The 24,457-nt window shown below is 42.6% G+C and overlaps 1 protein-coding gene and 2 non-coding genes across 3 annotated transcripts; 1 reads left to right on the forward strand and 2 right to left on the reverse strand.

The window, feature by feature from the left end:
• Positions 1–317: 317 nt before the first annotated feature.
• Positions 318–23,349, forward strand: LOC108604743 (nicotinamidase). The gene is made up of 7 exons (XM_017994330.1): positions 318–551; positions 13,018–13,213; positions 14,084–14,270; positions 21,311–21,415; positions 22,151–22,285; positions 22,352–22,792; positions 22,853–23,349. Exons 2-7 carry the CDS (start codon positions 13,128–13,130, stop codon positions 22,970–22,972), a joined length of 1,074 nt encoding a protein of 357 aa, XP_017849819.1. The 5' UTR covers positions 318–551; positions 13,018–13,127; the 3' UTR covers positions 22,973–23,349.
• On the reverse strand, positions 940–1,012 carry Trnav-cac. The gene has a single exon. It is a non-coding gene; the product is annotated as a tRNA-Val (tRNA).
• Trnav-cac lies at positions 1,174–1,246 on the reverse strand. The gene has a single exon. It is a non-coding gene; the product is annotated as a tRNA-Val (tRNA).
• Positions 23,350–24,457: the final 1,108 nt, after the last annotated feature.

Here is a 24,457-nt window from a genome sequence, read left to right on the forward strand (position 1 = left end):
TTCTATAAAGTTTAATCATGGCTTTAGATCCAAGCGTATATTTTAATTAAATTTGCATATATACAGAGTATTTAATAGTCGTATCTTTTTAGCTTCAATACGTTTGTTTATTTTTGTAATCTATGAAGCGGACCAAGCAGGAAAGACTTTAAGCACACTTACACACATACATACACATGTGTACGTATGTACGTATAATTGTTGGCAGCTAGGGCCAGCGCTTGATATACATAAGGTCACTCGTTGTTTTCAAATATCTCTGTTTTTAGTTCTCGCCAAGTTTTCACAGCTGACAGTCGCGCTTTTTTTTAACATTGCCGGCATTACTCATTTGTTGTTGTCTAATATACTATATATATTGTCAATAGTTTGTGTATTTGATAGATACAAAAGTGATAAGTGCTGTGCAGTAGAAAGAAAAAGCAAGCCAGCGTGATATTTGTTTACATTTCGTAGTGCGTTATATGTCAAAAGGTTTTGCATACTAACAAGGAGGTTAGCACAACGAGAGAGCGAATTCAACAGCTGCTAAGAGAGACCTGGCAACCGGCGTAAGTGTGTGTGCGTGTTGAATAACGACAGCAGATCAAATTATTCAGATACAAATTTATTTATAAAATCTATTTTTATTATTAACAATATACTTATCAAACTATTTAAATTTGAACTTAGCTCTCCTTTTATAAAAGCATGCGTATTGATTTAATAAAAAAGTGTGGCCAGAGCTTTAAGCTTATGTTTAGTTGTGACACTTATGCATAATAGCTTTGAAAGCTTTTCAGCATTCGTAGTGCACTAGTAAAAATTACTGATGAGCATTTGTGTACTTGCAGTATTATTTGCATAATTAAGATTAATCTAGAGCAAATATATTGAAAGTTTAAAATATGTCTGCATTTGGTTAATTAAAAATATTTAAATAAAATAAAAAGTAGAAACTGTTCCCGCCCGGGTTCGAACCGGGGACCTTGTGCGTGTGAAGCACACGTGATAACCGCTACACTACGGAAACTTGTTGAGCACTGATGGCCAAAAGCGCTATATGTGTTAAGCCAATATTAAAACGCTTAATATTGTTATTAGATAATGTTTAACAACATTAAAATCAAAGTAACAAGTTTGTATGTTCATAATCAGTAAAATTAAAACAAATAAAATAAAAAAGAAATCAATTGTTCCCGCCCGGGTTCGAACCGGGGACCTTGTGCGTGTGAAGCACACGTGATAACCGCTACACTACGGAAACAGCTGGAGATCGAGTTGCTAAATATGAAACAAAAGCCAAAGCCAGTTGTTTGCTCACTAGAATATGACGTTGATCTGATTGTAAGTGCTTGTCAAACTGTAAATGGGGGCCAGTGTTAATTGGCGCCTTGCCTGACCGCACGTTTTGCACCTTGTGCGCGCAGCAGTTACACACGCCCCGTTCTGCCCCATTGGGCAGAACATTGGCCATGACAGCTCAAGTGGTATTCGAAGCATTCGCATTTACGGCTGTAATGTTTGAGACAGGCACACAGATTATCTGGCAAGTTGCACGGGGAGTAGTAGGAGTGGTTGGGTTTTAAATAAATTTTGCTCACGCTGATCCTTAATTAAAATTCCTATTGTCTAAGCTGGCCTGCATAGATTTCGCTCCTGTTCGCTGCCAAAGCGTTGACTGCTGCTGTTGGCACACAATGAATATGCAGAACAAGCAGCCTTGCCTGCCTCGTCTGCCTGCCTTACTGCTCGCACTTGTTATAATTACGCATTTAAATTGGCACAAAGGTTGGGTTGGGCATGGGCTCTGGCTCTGGCTCTGGCTGAATGCTGAGCTGAGCGGCAGTAAGCTGAAAACTGAAAATGGAAAATGGAGCTAAGTCTGATGCTGTTGCTGATGCTGAGTTAGCCCTGCGCTTGTTGTCTGCGGCCAGGTCCCATAAATTTGGGTCAATGGGAAAAACGTCAGAATTGAGTAATTACAACATAATTTTCAATTTTGCAGTTTACGTTGTAAATTAATTTGCGGTCGACATTTGTGAACCGACGACGAACGCAACGCATTGTATTCGCCTATGCGCTAGCCTCTGGTCCACCACACAGCTCAACACCCCACCCCACCCCCACCCAACCACAATGTGCGCTGATGAAGCGGCTACATGTAGACTGGATGGCTGGGTGGGGGTTCTAAGTGTGCCACTGTACAATAACATGCGTTGGGAGCGAAGGGGGGTTGGGGCCTGGCGGGTAACAGCAATTATAACAACAATTAAGGGGAAGATGTGGATTTTGTGTTAGACTCAATGGGGGGGCCTGAAGTCGTTTTTGTTGTCGTCGTTTGTTGTGCATAATTAATTTGCAGTTATTTTGCACACTCGCGTGTTGTTTTCATTCTCTCGCTATTACGCGCTGCTCTTCTCCCCTCCCCCACCCGAAGGCGGTGAGCAGACAAAACTGTTTACGATTTTATAGTTGAGCGCGTTTTAATTGAAAAAGAACTAAAAGACAAGTCAGTGTCAACAGCACATGCGACGAAGCTAAAGAAGAGAAACAACAACAAGGGCAAGAGCTGGGGCGGCGCCGTTCCGGGTCGGGGCCAATGGACAACAGCTGTAACAAGAAACGTGTGTGTTTGGGTGTGTGTGTGTGAGTGTCTATGTGTGAGTGTGGCGGTTTAACGTTGTGTGGATTTGCAATAAAAAATTGACCCGAAAATGTGTAACAAATGCTGTGACATATTTTCGCAATACTTGCCCCAACCCCAAAAGCAAGCAAGCTGTGCCACCCACTATGCCAATGATCCTGAAAAGAACAAACGCAAAGAGTTACAAAGGACTGCATATGGAAATGGGGGTTGCTTCAAGTTGAGTATAGTATAGCGAAAATGGGTTTCAGGCAACATTTGTTTGGGTCACAGCATTCAAATGGAAACAACAACAAGAAAAAAAAAACTGAATATAACAAACAAGCAAATATATACAAATATACATATATATATAGCAGCAGCAAATCTGTAACAGTAACTGCAACATGGTATGAACTTAATCTGCTGCCGATTGTTTTTTTCTTTTGCCTCATCAGTGGGTGCAGTGGGGGGGGGGGGGGCTTGCTACTGTTGCTCAATTTGTACATTCGAGCAGCAAAACTAAAACCCAAATAACGTGCACTCGCCGCATTTTCAATATTGCGGCAACGATTTTCATCGCTTTGCTTGTATTTGGCAGCGTGGCAATAATGAAAGCAACGATTGGGGCGTACTGCCTTTGGTTGCCGATTGCTTCTGCTGCTGCTGCTGCTGCTGCTGCTGCTGCTGCTGCTGCTGGTGTTTCATTTAATTGAAAACAAGGCATTGGGCATTTGAAATGAAAGCAGCACAAACGCATGGATAGCGTGAAAACTTACATTAATTGCCAGCTGTGCGCACAAATCGACTTGAGATTGCGAATTGAGTAGTTGAGAGCTGAGAGTTGAGTGGAGGCCATAAGCAGCAGATAAAGCGTCTGGCAGCCAGCTTAAGTGCTCCACAGCTAATGAATTCTTTATTGAGTTAAAAATGTACTTAAACAGTTCACTCTGTTCATTAAGCATATTACTACGTTTGCAATGCAATTGTACAAATACCGAGAATTACCAGCATACAAACATTCTCAGAATGCTCACTATCAGCGCTAGGCTAGGTAAACATGGCAAAGGTAAATAGACATGAGTTGATTAGCAGTTTAGAGTACTTTCGAAAAAAATTAAGTATACGTATGCTTGATTTTTGAGCTAACAGCTCAGCAAAATTCGTACTAATAAAAGCTTCAAAGCTAGCAAATTAAATAGACAATTTAATTGAGTTCATGAGCTTATGAATATTCATTTTTATTTTGCAGCATTCTTTCGCATATAAATTTCAATGCAATTTGAGCGATATTAAGAATTTTGTTTATTTTCTTTTATCATATAGACAAATTCCTAGAAAAATAATCAAATTTGCATGTTTTAAATTTCAATTAAATCATTTACATTTTTTAGTTTAGTTTAGCAATTTAAATATTTTAGCTTGAATTGAAATTAATATATTTATTAATTAGAAGAATTCATGCATGGCATGCTTTAAATAAATATTTACCATGCCAGCCAGGCTCGAAAGTATCAGATATTTAATATCCGATAATGAATTTAATAGCTGCTTCAAAAGGTCATATTTGCTGAGCTGTCCAAAAAGCACTCAGGCCAGGACGTTTCACTAAAATGCTCTTATATTTATATCAATTGAAATATGTTGCAAGTGTGAGTGTGTGTGTGTGAAGCTCGTAAAACACTATGAGCTGCCCACAAAGACGCTGAGAGCAGTGGAATATATATTTTTATGCTGAAAGCTGTAACCCAATACTTTAACTCGTTGCCATTGCATTGTGGCGCCACTTCTTTGTGCAACAGCCGCCAACATGTGTTGCACACACACACACACACATACATACATATATGCTTATGCATAGCCCGTTGGTAAACACAGCTGACAAGGACGCAAGAACGCCCAAGCCGACTCCACTCGACTGGGCTTTGTATGCACTGGACATGCCGCTAGCAAGTTGCTGCAACTGCTGCTGCTGCTGTTGCTGCTGCTGCTGCTGCCTGCTTGCGGCTGATGAACAAACAGAGCGGCGGCCAGCGGCAATTGCAACTGAACTTAAACGCATGTCGTTGTTGCGTTATGCCAACCGGAGACGGCGATGGCGTTCACTGCTCTCTGCTCTGTTCTTTTTTTTTTTACTTTCTGTGGCAGCTGCTCAAAACCAATAAGTCAAAAGACCAAAAAGGGCTTAACGGACTATAAAAAGCAAAAGGCAGCAAGAAGAAGAAGAAGCTGAAACTCAGCATAGCACAAAATTACAACAGTTGCAAAATTGAAAGCAAAAAAAAGTGCAAAGCATTGGCCAGCAAGCAATGATTGGCGAACTAAAAATGCTCTGCACTCAATGATTTATGCAAACTTGAATTTTGAAGTGCGCTTGGCTAAGCTTACCAAGTAGTTCAATAGCAAATCCGATTTATCTACACGGCTGCATTGTCTTGGAAACTCTTGTGCCACTTGTAATGTCTTAATAATTTATATAGTAGCGCCGGCTTCATTACCATGCCATAAAACTCTCGGCAAGGGTATCGCCCAGGCTGACGACAACATGTGTTGTCTGCTTGTTGTTGTTGTTTCCGACTTCTTTGTGCTGCTGCTGCTGTGATTGCCGTATAGAAGTCAAGATCTACGAGCTGGCCGTGCTGCCCGTCCGGCCAAACCATTTGTGCCAAGTGTGTGACAATAAAATGTTTACTGATAGCCAACAACAACAACAACAACAACAACAAACGTCCGTAATAGCAACCCGAGCAATTGAATGTGCATGTGTGTGGGCGTTTGGTATGTCTGCCCCTGGTATGGCTGTCATCTATTAAAAAAGGTTAGCAAAAGCAAACTAAATGGCTGGCAAAAAGCAAAGCCGGCGACTATTATAAATAATAAATGCTGACTCTTCGTACGGTCAGTACGCCCAACCCGCTGCCGCTGACGCCGCCGCCGCCGCGTTTCTAATTCTGATTTCAATTCCAAGCTGAGCTGAGTTGAGTTAAGGGCTCTCGTGCTCTGGCTAAATCTGAGCCCAAGGCACAACTTTTGGCGCCGGCCAGCAAAGCAAAAACAATTTGTGCTCTGCCACTGTTTTTTTTTTCCAGCTCACGCGCCCTTGGCTCATAAATCTCAGCCAAGAGTGAAATAAAGCTAAACGTACCAAGCAGATAGAGAACCCAGTAGCAAGCTAAAGGATCTATATGGCTGTGTGTGTGTGTGTGTGGGATCTAGGCACCTGGCAAATTGATTTGTTGGTTTATTTGGTTTGGTGTTTGGCTCTAAGGACGACGTAAATTTAGCGCCGCCTGTTTGTGTCATAAAATACGTTGACGACGGGGCGGCATGTTATATGAAGTGTCCGGGGCCCGAAATGACATTACGATGAAGTGCAGGCAACTGAAGATGCCCATAAAGCAATTTACAATTTATGCTTCGCCGCTGCCGTCGCTCGAGAGAGCGAAGAGCGGAGAGTGTAGTTCGGATCGATTCAATTATATGTCCAGCCACTTAATGCCTTTAATTTAAATCAATCAATCAATCTATGTATAGCCCAGCAGCAGACTCCACCACTCAAATTTATTGTTATTTCTCAGCTTAGGCGATTGGGGATGCTCTGCATCTGGTCAGCGTTTATCTAGCCTTTTATTGTTATTAGGCCTAGGCCCAGGTCAGCGCTTTGTCGCAGGCTTTGTTTAAATTGATTGGGGAGTCAGCCCCATGCCCCAGCAAACAGTTTTGGCTACTGCTGCTGATTATTTGGGACTCTATTTTAAGCAGCTTACACAGTCAGACTTTTGTCTTTTCGTAAGCTACTTAATTTGTTCTTGCCCATTCAGCAGTTCAAGTTTAAAGTGCGCAGTGGCAAATTGAAATCCAATCTGCAAATTTCAGTCACACCTCAAACCAAAGACAGTAAGCAAATTGTTTAAACTCTTTAACTTTCAAAGTTATTTCATGGCGTTTGAATTTGTTTTGGGGCTTAAATTAAATTGCCTGCATGACCTGCATAGCTGCATGTGCTGCCATTTGGTAGCAGAAATCTTTCAATAATTCATGACGCAATCAATAACGTAAACTCACAAAACACGTGCCGTAACAACATTAGTAGTTCAGTTCAGTTAGCTTCGCATGTTGCTGCTACTGCTGCTGATGCAGTTCGACCTGGTGGGAATAGTTGCCATTCTTAACCGTACGCTGACTGGCATTTTGTTTACATTTAGCTACGATTCGTTTCACCTGCATATTTTGCCAATAAATTGAGCTTACAGCTCATGTCCTGCCTGCCTGCCTGCCTGCCTGGCTGCCTGCCTGTTAGCGTTATCCTAACTCCAATTGATGTGACTCAATGTGTGTGTTCTGCCTGCGCCGCAGCGCTATCGAAAAATGTCAAAGTTCAATGTGCAATTTAAATGCAACACTGTGCATTTGCCTTGCCGACTCTTGGTGCTGCTGCTGCTGCTGCAGTGAAAATAGTGCAAACAATTTGTATTTAAATGCGCTACAAATTGTTGTCTGCATGAGTGCAAGTCTGGGTGGACTGCGGCTGTTTTTAATTGGCAAATAAAAATGTGCAGCCAACGAAAAAATATATATTTGATGCGTATATATAAAAATAAAAAGCTGCAAGCTATGCAAACATAAAATGCTTAAAAAATCAACGCAGCGCTCAAAAGTAGGCAACGACTGTTCAAACACACACACACACACACACACACAGAGACAGTGACAGTCACAGGAAACATCGATTATTCAAAACATCCGCAATTGCGAGCGCTTATCAACAATAGCGCCATCTAGCGCATGTATGCGCAGTTTGTCAAATTCATTTCGAGTTTGGCCTTTTTTTTATTCAGCCTTTCAGTTTATCTCTTTTATGCTGCACTCTGCCATGCACAGTGTGATGAGGCTTAGTGTCTATTGTCACACACACACACACAGACAGAGTCACACACACACATGTATCCTTTCTCATTCATATGCATGACGATGTGTCCATTTTTGTGGCTTGTCATTAATGCATAAAAAATGCTAATGGTGGCAACGTTTATGGCGCAAAAAAAAGGTGCAAACTGCTTCATGTCCTGTTGTTGTTATTGGGGCAAATGCTTCTGGTAATGCCTTTTAAATGAAGTTGTGCGCCATTTGGCCATTTGAAGTTTTTGGACTTGCCCGGGATGATGGCCAAATTGAGTTGATGTTGCTTAGTGGTCGACTGCCGACTCCCGACTCCCGACTGCTTTTTGTCGCTTTTATGTGCTGGGGCCAAGCTGGGCGCATAATCTGCAATGGCAGATTAGTACTTAGTTGTAGTCATCGCACTAGTGATGCGACAGCTTACTTCAGGCAGCTTGTAATGCTAAAGGATTTTATGGGTAATTCCCAGCGAATGGCGCTCAGCTTGAGAATATTTAGTGCTGATAATGCCAGCGACGTGTGACTGGTAACCAAATGTATCAGTAGTGCTCGTTAAGTTGCAAACGCGTCCAACCCTAAAGCTGCATTTTTAAATTTCAAAATCAAGCTTAGCATGGCTGTCAGTTCATAATAGTTGTAAACGACACTTGTGTTTGTATATTAGTAACTATTTTAAGTAACTATTTTGCTGCTGTTACTTTTTAGATCTAAACAGTTCTGCAGGATTCAAGCCAATCAAGTTTAGCAAGCGTCCTCAGCATTATAGTTCCAAACGACACCTATGTTTGTATATTAGAATCAATGTTAAAGCTATTTTAGTTACGTTTAAAAGCAAGTTTCAAATGGTTTCTCTTCAAAACAGTTTAAACGACACTGAAGTTGCCGTGTATCCTTTTAGCTATTAAGAATCTTACAGGCTTCAATTCACGCTCAGTTGCTGCATTGAAATCAAATTTAGAATTGTCCCCTTTGAAAAAAGTTTTAACTGACACTTCAGCTTGTATATTCGAATCGGTAGGATATTCCTCGGCTGCGAAACACTTTTTCTATTTACTTGTACTAATAAAACCCTCACTTCGAACACTTTTTAAGTTTATTCTATTTTCATATAAGCAAATATATGTTTTGCTTTGGCTTCACGGTCACAACTTCACTCTCTCGCAGTCGAGTTTCTTACTCTAAATCCGAACATATCGATGATGCCTTCATATGATCATCGATACCTACGAAATGCCCATATAACATTTCCACATTCCTACATTGATATATATCTAAACACTCTTCAATAATGCACTATAGTTTTGCTTTATATATATTCAAGTTTCAATTTATATATGTATATACTTCTTAATTGTCTTCTTGGCTTGAAATGAAAAGAGAGATACAGGCAAACTCCCTCGCTTCTGTCCTCATTTTGCTTACAGTTTTTTCTCAGCATCCATTTTAAAGATATTTTAGTGGCTGTGTTACTTTATGAGCCTTACACGCTTCGATTCAAACCCATTTGTACGGCTTTGCTTTTCGCACTTTTTTTATGCATACCACGCTGCGATTGTCTGCATATGCACACAGCTAACAAAAAAAAAATGGAAGCGTCATAAAAGCCATGCCAATAGCAAAATTCTCTGCAGCTGCATGCGTGTGTGTGTGTGTGTTTATTATGCCTAGGTGTGTGGTTTATGAACCTTTGTGTATGGTCGGTAGTGTGTGTTTCTATCTTATCGCCAGCATCGGCGTCGCGTAGCGCGCACATTTTTCAAACGAACGCAGCAATAATCAACAATATCTAGAGGGGCACATGGCCCTGTGATCCAACATTTGCTGCACATTTGGGGCACGCCCTGGCGGCCCCATTTGCGGCGCGCACTGCGTTCATTTTATGAAGTTTTTTTTCCTCTTTTTTGCTTTGCGCTGTGCCAAGCACGAGCTCGCTATGAAATGAAGCTAGCAGCAAAGCTGAAGTGTAGTGAAGTGGAGTGGAGAGGAGAGGGACGAGCTTGGGTTGAAGGTGCAGGCAGCCTCAGTCAAAATGGCAATTTATCATTTTGTATTTAAGTGCGTGGTGGCAGGTAAGGAAAACGAAATGAAACCAAATTAAATGAAATGAAATGAAAGGCGGCATTTGTGCCACGTATTTTTAGATACTAACAAGTGATAAAAGCTAGCACGCACACACACACACACACATGTCTGACTAGCGAAACTTTGGGGCTGTCTGACACCTAGTGTGGCAAACTGGCAAGGGCAACTGAGCTGAACTGAGCTCTCGCCTCAACTGTTAATGTCAGACCACAAGAAAGCAGCCATTGTGAATACCAAAGGCAGCTGCTGACGTGGCATACCTCACTGCGTATCCATCAATGTCTGTCTTTACTGCCGCTGCCGCTGCTCTTGTCTGCTGCTGACGTGCCTGCATTAGGCAAGCTCCAAAGCACAGGATATCAAGCAAAAGAAAAAATAAAAATCCCAAATAAAAAAAAATTTAAAGGCTTTTTGCACAGAAGCTGCTAAATTTTTTGGCAATTCAATTGATGGCTGACGCAACAACAATTTCCCGCTGCTGCTGCTGCCCTGAAAACTGAGCCCGACCTCGAGGCATTTGCTTTTAAATGTGCCCTGCCACTTAGCGCCTGTTTCCTGCCACGCGGTGCGGCGCGGCGCGGCTCGGAGCGAGTCGCTGCTCGGGTAGCGCGCATGGTTTATTAGCTGATCCCAGTGGCTTGACAAGCCACTTTTGACGCGCTCGCGCTCCAAACAGGATGTCTTAGACGTTAATTTACTTTTCGCTGCTCAACTGCATTATGCAAGACTTTTATGCCCCTCCCCCCCCCCCCTCCCCCCTCCCACGCTTAAGTCTGTCTGTGTGCTGTGCCCCACTGAACATTTAAAGTTTCCCTTGATGAGCAGCACTAAATGTTTGTTGTGTAGTAAAAACTCATAGCATATTGCCAATTGGCATTGCCTTTGCCATTCCACTTTGTTTAGTAGATAGCATTTATGATAATAAAGTTTAGCTGCAAGTTAAATATATAAATTGCTTTGCTTTTAACCTTTTAGTCTCACCTCTGCACTTTGCTCACCTGCCACAGACACAATTCAGACACGTGCGGGATTCATTATTTGCCAAATTGTCAAACTTTTTTTTTGCTTGCTGCCTGCCGTTGCCGTTGCCGCCGCTGCTGTTGATGTGGGCTAAAGTGGCGCAGTGGGTGTGGCAGCTGCTTTGGCAAACTGCTTTCACTTTTATGATGCTTTTTATTTAGACAATGACTTTGACGTCGACAACTTTAATCGAAAACAATTGAAGCCCGCACCCAAGTGAGGGCCACAAAAAAAAAGCTCAAGCAAAAGCAAAAATAATAATAATAATATCAGATAGTCCTGCCAGCAGGCAGGAGTCAGGATTGCAGACAAGGTGTGCGCACGCGTTTTGCTTAATGCCGCGTAAATTGCTTCGCAGCAAAAGTTTTGCTCATTTCGCGTTATACACCATTTACATATTAACCCAAAGCCCTCTTGGGAACTGTGCGAATTGCTAGTTGGTAGTTGGCTTGCTGGCTGGCAGGCTTGCTCCAAAAATAGTTTTCAATTAGTGTTTGGCGTATGCGGCGCAGCGGCGCCTTAGCCAAGACGCCTTCCCCCGTTACCTTGGGGAATTGTACTTAAGTTTATTTTCGGGCGAAACTTTTGTCGAGCTCAGCGCAAATTATGCGCATTTTTATTGCGGCAGCATATAAAGGCCGCAGCATATTCCAATTCATAAGGCACTCCTAACCATACGCCCCGTTGTCCGCACTCTCGCAGTTGGGCCAATGAAAATTTGTTTGTTGCTTGTTTATCTGTTATTTTGCGGCAAAAGTTTTTGTTTGCAAGCAAATTAAAGAACAAGTGCTCGCAGTGGAACTAATTTAAAGCGAGCACTAACAACACAGGGTAGGCCGCTGATCATTTATGCCTTTATGACACCCCCAGCCCCCCAGCTCTTTATGCTGCTGAATCATGCGGGCCACAAAGAGACCCGAGCTGGCCAGCAGCAGCAGCAGCAGCAGCATCAGGCATAAATCACTCGACTCCATTTGTTGTGCAGTATTTTTATTTTATTAGACCCTTTTACCTATACACAAGGCAGGACATACGTGTGCTTTAGCTTTGGCTTTAGTTGCTGCAGCTAAAGTCAGCCCGACTGTGCATAAATCTTTAATATTAAGTAAACATACATATAAATTTAAATTTATTGCATGTATACTTATTGGGCGGCACAACGACAAAGCAAACACACAAAAGCGAACAAAACAGAAAAAGAAAATAAAGCATATAACAACAAGGCAGGGCTTAAAAAAAAAAGGGAAGGCTATGACCAGGCAAAGTCTAAACGTTAAATGGAAATCTATGGCTTTGTGGCTTACAATAGCAACTGCTGCTGCTGCTGCTACTGCTGCGTCTAAAGGCAGCGCCTGAATAGCAAATACGTTAAGGTGAAAGGCATGGCGTATAAATTAGGATTAGACTGTTGGAAAATAGCCTTTGCCTCGACATAGATTAAATGTAAGTAAACGTTGTAACCCTGCTGTGATTTTGATTTAAGACCTGCGCCATATATAGAATCATTGCTGCTTCCAACAATAGAAAGTTGCCAGCAGGCAAATTGAGTAAAAAGGAAAACTAAATTTGCATTGTCACTGCTGTTGCTGCTGCTGCTGCTGCTGCGGCTCTAAAAGCGAGGCCAAGTCTTTGGCAGCAAGGCAGTCAACATGCCAACACACAATTGGCCTTGTTACTCACTCGCGCTGGCAGCTCAAGAACTTCAATTCACATTGCGGGTAGGTTAATCCGCAAGCCCAGCTAAACCTCAGGCGCGACCCACACCACCAACGCCGCTGTATATATGTGTATGTGTGTGTGTGTGTGTGTGTGAGTTGAGCACAACTGTACTTTTGACGCATTTGAAAGTGCCTAGGCTCACTTATGGCGAACACACACAATCAGTTAAGTTTGGAATCCCGCATTGCTAAAGGTCGAGACTTGACTGCAGTCATAGCTGTAGCTTCAGCTTTATAGTTTTCCAAACGCAAACAATAGCAACAACAATGTGAGCACTTTTGATTAGCAACAACAACGACGCCGACAGGTAATCGCTGCGGGCGGGCAGCAACAGCAACAGCAACAGTCAAAGCTACAAAATGCAGGTGGGTGGCAGTTTTTGTTGGGTGGGGCGTGAAATCAAATAAATAAAATAAACCACAAGATGACGTCGTCGCCATGACAATGCCTTTGCCCAGGCGGGGTGGGCGTGGGCGCGGGCGTTATTTTGTTTATTCGATAAATCTATGGCGCACCCAGCGCCCAGCGAGCAGCGCCAGCGTGTGTAGCTCAGTAAGTGGCGGGCGTTCAAGCTGAGCGGGTAAGCCAAGGCGAGGCAACAAGCAAATTCAGCTATCAAAAGAGAGAGAGATCGAGAGTGTGGGATTTGTGCTGTACACTGTTATTATTGATGGCTTCACTTTAACTTGCAGTGCGCTGTGTGGGCTTTTACTCATTAAGTGGCGACCTTCTGCCTGCTTCTGCTGCTAGCGTAAACTTTGTTTGGTACGTTGCCAGAGCTGCTGCCAACGTTGTCGCAGTTATGGATTCACCAACACCGCCAATTGTCATCGACGATTCAAACGGTTCAGCAATGGACGCCTGCTTCACGGCTTTCGACAAGGATGGGTGCGTATTTCATTTCAAATATAAATAACATATAAATGTTTTCACGTATTATATAATTAATTGCATAATGCTTGAAGAGCGAGCTTGAACAAATATAAATTGACTGCATGCTAAAGTTGCGAACAACAAACAATAAATCGTTTGAATAAATTACCCAGCATTAAGTGAATTAACAATTGTCAGTGCAATGGCAAATTTGCGGCCAAAACTCAACTTGCATAAATTATAAATAATTATGGTAGGCAGTAAATAGCAAAAACAAATGCAAAAGTAATATAAAAATGTCAGATTTAATTGCGCCGCCGCACACAACGCGCTCGAGTCTAAGTTTAATTATTAATGCGCTCGGCCAAAGTTGCAAAAAGTAGCAACAGCAACAACAACAACAGCAAACAGCAGCCTGAGCGGAAATATTTACATATTTTGCATAAATTAATTCTAATTGACATTTTCAACAGTTTTATGGGCCCGTCCATTTAAGCGCAAATCAATAAAGGTAATCGCATTAATTTTACCTTAATTAAACGAATTGAAAGCAGCTGCCTTTGGAGTTGGCTGTCGCCGCCTCGGGGGGAGATTGAAGCGAAAAGGGTGCTATAAATAAAATACGTTTGCATTCTGTTCGAAGGCGAACTTACAAGCACAGCCTATGCTACATTGATAAGCAGCCAACCCTCAAAGGCAAAGCAGCAACAACAACAACACAGCTGTCTCGCTCTTGCTCTCACTCAGTGTAGCTTCCACCTTTCGGTTTTGATATTGCCAACTAACTTTATTTTGTTGCCGTTTATTTTCATGCCTGATTCACCTTTTGAACTTTCTCACACACACACACACACACCCACACACACACAATGGAACGTAACGTAGCGATGACCGCCTGAATCTAGATGAGTTTACGCTAATCTGCCGGGCTCTGTTTCGCAATGACAAGGGCCACATCTATGATGTGCCACACGAACGCCTCGAGCAAATATTCGCCGTCTTTGATACAAACAGCGATGGCTTCATCGACAGGGAGGAGTTTAAATTCTGCTGGAATCAATGGATAAAAACGGTAAGCAACCCAAACTCTCGCTCTCATTCTATTTATATGGCATGTAGTACTTGTTGTTTAACTGTCTATCCCTTTGATTGCTGTCTGGGCGGAGCTTGCACATATGTATATTTCCTTTTATGTCTCTGTGTGTGTGTGTGTGTGTGTGTGTCTCGTCACTCAGTGATTCATATCCGGGGACTCATAAAATCATAAAATGTGATAATAAAATATTTGTCAACGTTTTGCCAGCGCGGAAGCTGTCGACACACCCACACACACTCCCACGCACATTCGCTGATTCGCTCGCTCTGTCTGACGCTTGAACCGCAGACAAAACTCACCGTCATTCGCTGCGTTTGCAATCAAAGTGGCCAAAGTCTGCGATTGTGTGTGTAATTCAATCCTGATCAGCCCTTGTTGGTCACACGTCATGGGGCCCGCCGTACGGCGCAGCACGCTGGGCTATCGTCATCATCATCATCATCGTTGTCGTCGTCGTCGTCACCACCGCAGCCGCCTGATGACGGCGCTGCGTATGCAAATGTGCTGCTGCTGCTCCCAGAGTCTCAACGCACGTAAAGTGATAAAAACGCGTGACAAATAAAATGCCGTAGTAAACGAAACGGCGTTGCATTCATTTTGAGCGCTCAGAGCTCAGCTCGCTCGCATTGCCAGCATATTAAAATATAAAGCAAGCGAATCATGATGTAGAGAGAAAAAAAGTTATTTTCAGCAATAATTTTATTGTTGCCTATGGACTCTATGGCTGGCCATAGCTTGGCAACTTCATCAACTGCTTTTCTTACCGCTGCTGCGGCTGCTGCTGCTGAGCGACTTTGTTGCCACACAATCGCCGCCATAAAGCAATGTACGTGATGTGCAGAGTTTCTATATTATTTTTGTACAGGCACGCCCCTTGGCAAGTTTGTAACAATTGTTGTAAATTTAAAGTAACAACTCAAGTTGAGTTGTTAAACTTTTCTCTACTGAAAATTTCAAAGTCATGCATAATTAAATTACAGCAAATCCCCAAAAACATTTTAAATTCAATAGTAAATATTAAAGATTTGAAGTGGAAATCAAATTGCTTAAACTTTACTCAAAGCCATGTACACTTTTTACATTGTATAGCACATACATTACGTATACGCAGCGTACGCTGCTGCCTGTTGAATCGTTGAAGCGTCGCTGCCTCTCTCATTTGTCACGCGACAAATTATTTCACACACAAAAAAAAAAAGAAAATCGTTATATTTGATATGGCGTTTAAGCGCTGCTCCCCCCCTCGCCGCACTTCCCGTGCTGCTTCCTTGTGCTGCCAAATTGTGTAATATTGCATAAAAATTTATTAACGCATATAAAAACAAGAAAAAAATTCCTACAACAGCTGATATCATAATAAAGGGGAACACTTAAAAAGCGGCAGGTCCGCCACGCCCCCAAGTCTGTGGTGTATGTGGTGTTGGTTTGCCAAAAATGGAAATAAAAAAATATAAAATCGGGGCGAAAAAGAAAAATATTGCGCGCCATAAAATTGACTTTTGTTTGTATTTCCGCTTGAATTGCATAAATGGTAATTTTGCAGTTTAATGTTTGCGAGAAGCGCGCGCCGAGGCAAAAACAAAAACAGGCCAGAGGAGCCAAGCGAGAAAAGCTACAGCTACAAACAAAAAAATAGAAGTTGGAGGCACAGAGCAAAGAACAAAATTTGCATAATAAACAAATCAAATGATGGACGTTGGAGAGAATCATGCTTAGAAGCTCTAAAACTTCTGCACCGTGGAAATTAAATAAACGCATAAATAGAACATTAACGCCGTAAATCATTTGCACTGCGGTCTTCAGCGCAAAATGTTTGTCTGTATTCATTTTTTGCGTTGTTGTTGTTGCTGTAAATTGAACCGATTGAAGTTGCGGAAACGGAAATGAACGCAAATTTATGTAAATCATGTGCGCGGACATTCATGTTCATTCATGTCCAACATACAAAAACAATCAATGTAAAGGTGCGCACACACACACAGCCGCTCTCTTGGGCGCAATTTGATGATTTATACGCTAAATTCAATAGCACAGGCATTTCATATTTTGATGCTTTTATTGTGTTTGCATTGCTGCCACTTGTAAAATGCGTAATTTATGTGCTTAAATGCGCAGAAAATGCCTTTTAACCAACTGCACAAAGCGGCGTGTGTCTAGGCGGCTACACAAGGCGTATACGTAATATATATATAAGTGTGTGAGTGTGTGTGTTTGAGGGCAAGTTCTCGAGTGACACGAAGCGTGAAATGCTGCGGTTTTCAGCATCAGCCGCAAAAACCAAACCGTCGTACCCAAACGTAAACGTAGCGACGACCGTACCGCGTTCTTGATGAGGGACCAAATGCACTATAAACTGACCTTTTTACTACCTGTGCTTAAGTGCTGGAATTGAAGGTAGCCAACCATGCCCCGAGGCATTCATTTTGATTTTCAGCTCGCGTTTTAATTGACAAAGATATGCGAGCAGTTCTGATACACTGAATGCTTAAGCTTAAAGCCTTTGATATACTAGCTGAAATTTAAGAGAGTTGAGAAATAGAAACATAAACCATAAATGAAAATTATGTAGCTTAACATTGCTTTAAATATTTGGTGTAAAGATTTATGCAATTGCAGCTTGAAGCTAAAAATAAAACCAACAAATTATAAACATATTAGCAGCTTAGTAATAGATTTAAATATTTGGAATATAAATTTATGCATTTGCCACTCGACTAATATAACCAACAAATTTTAATTATTAGCAGCTTCGTAGACTCTGCTTTATCTAAATGTTATTTAAATGAGCGAGATTTCAATTGATTCACTTGCCACTTAAAGCTAAAAATGTAGCCAATATTTTGCTGTTTATATAACAAATTATTATAAAATTTGAAATGTCAATTTAGATACATTTGTAACAATTAATGCAAAACATTTAATTGGCATATTAAATGCTTATGTCAAATTTTTCGCTGCTTGTTTACACGCAGTAATCTGACTAATTGGCATTTGATGCTCAAACTTGTTGCCCTGTTTTAATCAAGAATTCATGCTAACAGCCTTAACGACTATACAAATTTCTAACGTCAGCTAGCTCAATTTAAGCATCGTATATCGCACATTTATTGCTGTTGGCATTTTAATAGTATGACTTCACCTGCTCTTTGCTATAAAGCAGTCGTAAATTGGCCGTATATTTATACGCTTATGCTGCGGAGGTGCACGCTCGTTGCCAGGGCGGTATAATACATCATAGAAGCAGCGAGAGAGCTCATATAATATAGTTCATTGAACCCCCATACCCGCTGTGAAGGCAACTCAAAAATCTTTAGAAGCTTTAAGTGTCTTACACTGTCTACCGTTAATCTTAGGAGCGCACTTACTTATAACACACACACACACACATACAAAGCGTGTGTAGCTGTGTTGGGGGTCGCGTTGCATCGTTTATAATGTCTTCATTTATGGCACAATGTGGCACAGTTTGGTTTTTTTTTCGAGCTCAGTTACGCACCAACACCGAAAAACACGGCCAACAACACGGCTACAAAGGGAGTGAGAGAGTGAGCGACTGTGTGCGAGAGAGTGAGCAAGAGCTGGGCAGGGGTGCAGCAGAGTGAGTGCCAAATGTCGCCCTACGACTTGTCTGCTCATCGAGCGGAAAATAATATCTTGCTATAAATTTTGCCTCAGTTTTTGTGTCTCTCTGCGTCCAGGACGCTTAATTTTTTTTTCTCTTGCTTGCTCGTATGTCCTTTTGGAATCCTCACCGTGTCGACTGCTGCTGCTGCTGCTGCTGCTGCGACTGATGAAAGTTTAACGACCAAAGTTGACACGCTGTGGCGATTATTTAGAAACTTAATGACTTATAACATACAAAAAGCAGCAACGCAGAGTGAATTAGGAAAAGCGAGACAGCAAGCGTTAGAGCGAGCGAGAGAGCGAGCTAGAGCTTGCCTTGGCATAACAGTTAATTCAGCGTTGGGAGTGTGAGGCGTTGTCAGTTGGTCAGTTTTTGCTTAATTGGATTGGTCAGACATGAAAAATGTTTTCCCAATAGAAAACAAGCTTTGGCCAGAGCATAAATCATTAATAAATCAAATGCAGATTAAGCGTAAATTAAAGTGCGTAACTTTAAAAATGAAGCCAGTTTGTTAGCTTAGCTTAGCTTTGCGGCCAGACAGATTGATGATATGCCATAAATATAGTCGGGACAAGCGAAAATGCGATTATGGCTGGTAAATCAACAGCTGGCTAAATTGAAGAAAATGTATCTATCACCTGTGCTGAGCCTACCTATCGAGGAATTTAAATTGGAATTGCAAAAGTTGCTGCATTTATTTATGGCTTACTAGTTGCCACTACTACGATGAGCGTTGTGGTTGGTCCCAACAATTTCTGCTGCTCTGTTGCCGTCAGCCGCATAAATTGTATAATGTAATTTTGCTGAGCGCCCACAATATCCCACAGCTGTCAACGGAGTGTCGTGTCTCTGTCTAGGCCAGCGTAAGCCAAACTACAAAAAAGAAATATGTGTGTGTTGTATGCATGTGTGTGTGTGTATTTGGCAAATGTGGGCAGGGAGTACGCAGAGCTGCCAGATCCGCCAACTTATGCAACAATTTCAAAACGGAAATTGCTTTAGCACCTGTCCCACACACGCACACACACACACACACACAAGAGTAGGCTTGCTCGCTCACTCACACACTTGTAAGCTTTTACCTTTTGGCACATACTCGTACTTCAATATCACTTTGAATTTCATTCGATTCGTGCGCCTTTCACATTTTGCTGCTTGTCGTTTTCGTTCGTTTAGCTTGGCAACTTTTTTGGCATACTCAAAGACACTGATACACACACACACACACACAGTTTGACAGTTTGTCTGCGGCTCCCAAAACGCTGTACGGCATGAGCCGCAGCAATGTTAAAGCAACTGCAACCCAAAAACGTCGGCGTTGAGGGTTTACGGATTTTGAAATTTATTCGGCTTCGAAATTGACTCGAAAGACGAAAGTTTCTGCAACACACACACACGCACGCATGTGTGTGTGTGTGTGTGTGTGTGTGTGCAGGCAGTAAAGTTATTTCTATAACTTGCTCCTTTTGTTCGGGGCTGACAGAATCGGGTTGAAGTGTAATTTGAATTTAAGATTTGCTGCGGTTACCAAAGGTGCTCTGACTTGCCACAGCCCCCCCTTCCCCGCGCCACACCCTGCCTGCCACACAGTTTGCTCTCTCTCTTGCGGATGTCACATGCACAACGTGTCTGTGGCCCCATTCCCAGCGCTCAATAATTAATTTAGCTGTAACATATTTGCCAAGCAAAATGAATGAACAGCACTTCAGCAGCTGCTGAGCTTGGGCGCTTGGCTTAAGGGCAAGGCAAGCACTTTAATCAAACATTCATAGTTTCAACTTTAAATTAAAACGCCTGGCGCTAACGCAAGTTATGAGTGTAGCCCATAATAATAAGGGTCAGTTGGTCGAGCAGCGTGTTAATTTGCCAACTTGAGTGGAGCAGCTGCTGCCACAAATGCTGCATAATTGAAGTAGCTGCTGCGGCTAAAGCGCAAACAAATTTAAGAAAAACGCACACAGCCTAAATTGCGCACAATTAATTAACACCTGGCCCCAACTTGGGTGCCTTAAGTGATTAATTTTCGTAGACAGCATAACACTCATATTGATACATTAACTATCCTTAGTCGAGCATTATCTACATGAGAGCATAAGCTAAGCAAAAACTATGCTCCAAATGCTTTGCATGCTACACTGCAGGCAAATGTAAATCACTTCCGCTGCCTGACTCTGACCCTGACTACGCTGCTGGTTGCACAACTCCATTGCCGTTGCAACATGGTGAGGCACTGCTAATACTAACTACCAAGCGACGATAAATCATCAGCTGCTTAAGCGTTGTCTGTGCATCAACAACAACAACAACAACAACCACAGCAGCAGCATCAACTCCCCATCATTGCGCCACCTGCTGCTGCTGCTGCTGCTGTTGCAACTCACGTTGGCCGCTTTAAAGCACTTAGCTGGATGACATATTTTAAACGCTCTGCTGCCAACAGTGGCAGCAACAAATCAAAGCTGCCAACTAGTGATGTGCATTTTATTTCAGTCTGTACTTTTACACGCTAAAATAAGCCAATTAAAATTGTTGCCAGCAATTTACGTGTCGTGTGTTTAGTTGCCTTGTTTAGTCGTGCGCGTGTCACGCTGCCATCTGCTGCGCGCTGTTGCTGCTTGCCTGGCACACGCGCTAGCTGCAGTGGCTCTGACTGCGTCTGTGTTTACGCATAGATCATAATCATTCATAATCAGCGTGCACATAAATAACAAATTAAAAGCGCTTCACTAATTTTAAATATGCTCGAACATAATCAGCTTAGACGACGACGACGTCGACGTCGAGAGTAGGACAGCCAGCCAGCCAGCCAGCCAGCCAGCCAGCCATGTTGATGATGCCCGCTCCATTCCGCTTGAGCGTCTTCTTTACTGACTGACTGGCACTGACAGTCAAGATAGCAATGGCAACCTAACGAGCGCTTCTTAGCTCTCCTCTCATGTGTGCGCAGCGTTTTCGAGAGTTTTTACTTTTTATATTCATTTTCATTTTCTTTCGCATTTTTTTTTTTGTTGACTGGCTTTTACTTCATTTAAAACGCATTTATAACAGGCGGCAGGCAGGCAAGCAAAAAAACGAAAATGAAACTCATCAGCGCGCACACACACAGCCATAGATACATATATATTATGTATATGCTTAGGTTCGAGTGGTGTGGGGGGTACGCATACATCTTACTAATGCACACGTATACAAATTTCTTTGTAGCTTTTCATGTTTCTGCTTATGTACTTTTGGCTCTGACGTCTTTTGTGGCGTCTGCTTCACTTACTTTGGCCATACAATTTTCTTACAATTTTCGTGGCTGCTCATGTTTCATTTTCGCTCTCGCTCATACACTTGCTCTATTTGTATCTAACTTAAACTTTCTTCCTTTTTTTTTCTCTCATGGCAGATTGTGCGACCGGTGAACGCGTTTCTCATTGTTGATGTACAAAATGATTTTATAAGTGGTTCCTTGGATATAAGTAATTGCAGTGCACAGCAGCAAGGAGACGAGGTGAGCGCGCCGAGCCGAGCTGCTGGGTGTGGCTTGACGAGCAAAGTGAAGCTGGCAGCTGGTATCTCTGAGTTGTGGCCACAAGCTCGGGCGGCAGCTTAGCAGGTGTGCTGGGTATGCGACGACGACGACGACGGAAAGCCATAAAACGTAACATGAAATGAAAATGGAGGCAGCGAGGCGCAGCGTAGTCCAAGATGAGCTAAAGTCATTGCCGCTGACAATGAGGTTGAGCTGCCTTTAGCATGCTCTGCATGTCAGCAGCTGTACGTGTGTGTGTGTGTGTTGGTGTGTGTGTGTGTGTAAGTCGGAAGCGGATATGCTTTACTTAAGTCGCATCCGCGCTGCGACACACGCCGGATGTCATCGTCAGCGGCAGTGGCAGCAGCAGCAGCAGCTAAAGCAACAGTAAAGGCGCCGACATCTCAGCATCGACTCCATTTGCCCAAATTGCCTTTTGCACTGCGGTGCACTTGGCCAGCCCAGTCGAGCAGCAGAGCTGCTGCTGCCACTTGCCACTTGAGCATCATGAAAATTTGTCAAAATTAATAACACACACTTCCGTCGCTCGCTTTATGGACTCAGCACACTCAGCCAACGTTTCGAATTGCAGACACTTGCGTTGCCAGCTTCACTTACTTTACTAGCTTATCTCTCTTCCTTTTGGTGGGGGGTAGGGGGTCGTAGTCAACTCATCAAATGACAGTAGCGCTTTCTTTTCACACACACACACAGATACTGGAGCCCATTAACAAGCTGCTGGACACGGTGGATTTCGATGCTGTGTTTTATTCTCTCGACTGGCATCCGAGCGATCATGTTTCATTTATTGACAATGTGAAAATGCGACCCATGGACGAGTCCTCAGCGGTGCGTGCTCGATTATTAATTAATTGAATTATGTCTTGGCATTGCTTTTGTGATTTTCCTTTGCAGCTGGATGCGGATTCAGCGCAGGTGTTCGATACTGTCATCTTTGCGGGACCGCCACCGATGAAGCAGCGCTTGTGGCCACGCCACTGCGTGCAGGACTCGTGGGGCGCGGAGCTGCACAAGGATCTCAAGGTGGTGGATCATGGCATCAAGGTGTACAAGGGCACCAATCCCGAAGTGGACTCGTACTCCGTGTTCTGGGACAACAAGAAGCTGTCGGACACCACGCTGAATGCGCAGCTGAAGATGAAGGGCGCTACGGATATCTATGTGTGTGGCCTGGCCTACGATGTGTGCGTGGGTGCTACAGCTGTCGATGCGCTCTCCGCTGGCTATCGCACTATACTGATAGACGACTGCTGCCGCGGCACCGATTTCCATGACATTGAGAACACCAAGGAGAAGGTGGTCACCAGCGATGGCGTCATAGTGCATACCAATGATGTAGGTGCCAACTACGATTACGCGCATAACTTTCTCATAACTCTTTTAACACTTGTCTAGGTCAAGGCTATGGCGGAGGGACGCGATCGTCGCCCCGAGCTGGGCTACAAGCTGGCCATGGAGCTAAAGAGTCCCGATTCGGTGCTGTCGCAACGCAATGGCTTCAGGCCCAGCTACTAAGCAGCTCAGCACACACACACACTTAGCAGGCTTTAAACAATTAATTATGTAGCAAACTAGTACAGTTAGTTAGCGTCTAGTGCGTTTCAATTACACACACACACACACACACACAGCCACAATTAGTATAAAGTGCCTTAGGGGAGTTAGTTGAGCTGTAGCTTTTGCTAAGTAACAAACAATTTACATGAATTAATAAGCATTCGACGATTTTGTCTTTTGGCAAAGCTTAAGTATTAACTTGACAGCACAGCAAACAAGCAAATGTTGTATACCGCACCGACTGTTTACATTAATTGAAACATAATTGTAGCGAATCAAGCCTTCTATACTTTTGTGTTGAAAAGTACTTAATAAAATGCAAATGCTAACATAAAGCAGAAAATTCAACTAGCGCCCATAAACGTTATGAGCGACTAGCAACAAAAAAGAGTTGCAAACAAACCACATAAATGTCCAGACTCTGCCAAAACAAACAATGCAGCCAGCTACTGTTTAACGTTTTTTTTTTAACCTACTGCCAGACTGGACACAAGCTCAACAATAACAATGCATGAGAGAGCGAGAGAGAGAAGACGTTGAAAGCAACTTTCTATTGTGCTGTGTGGGCTCCCTTGCATGTCCACAGTGCGCCCGCCCAATGTTGTCTTTGCCAAGTGAGTAAAAACAAACTTTAAATTTATTAACAGCAGACGCCCATTTCCATTTCCAGGCAAAGAGGCAAAGCCAGGCAGCCCTTCAGTACTTCAGTTAGCAATTGGTGTTTTCATCGAAGCAAAGCGTGCAGTGAATTTAACATAGCTTACTATAAGTGCAAACATTTAAACTTTAATTTATAGTATTGCAATGAAAAATAAAGCTTGCGCATGCTGCTGCTTTACTTGTGAATGACAAAGCTGCAAATAATTGAATTCAACTAGCATTTCAAAATTTCTTTTCAATTTGAAATTGAGTTATGCTTAAATTGCATATCGATTTATTTTTATGTTGCTTTAATTTGTTTCTGTCAGCTGATTGATAATTATCATTTATTTATAATGAATTGTTAGCTTCGCAGCAAAGCTGTTAAGCCGTACAGTAGGGTTTGCTTGTATTGTGCCAAGTGTAAATTGTTAACTGCTATTTTTTGTAATTTTCTTCTTATTTTTATACACATTCATTTTGTTCAGTTTGCCTAGTTTTTCCATTTAGTCTGGTCTGGCTGCTTAGCAGCTTCTTCTCTATTTATGGTAAGTACTTTTAACATGTGCTGCTAGCAGTCTGCGCACAAGTCACAACTATGCTGCGGTTGTTACGCCCGCTGAGCTCTGGCTTTTTGCTCTTGTGCGAGACCAAGTCTCAAATCGTTTACCTTTTTCGAAGGCGTCGACCGTTGCGCCATTTTACAGTGGGTCACACAAAAAACAGAAAAGAAAGTAGCACAAAGTCTGCTAAGCTTTGCATGCGAGTCTCTTAATGCTCTAACAAACTTATAAAAGTTTAGCC

The sequence above is a fragment of the Drosophila busckii genome, chromosome 3R (genome assembly GCF_011750605.1).
Source record: "Drosophila busckii strain San Diego stock center, stock number 13000-0081.31 chromosome 3R, ASM1175060v1, whole genome shotgun sequence".
Taxonomy (NCBI): domain Eukaryota; kingdom Metazoa; phylum Arthropoda; class Insecta; order Diptera; family Drosophilidae; genus Drosophila; species Drosophila busckii.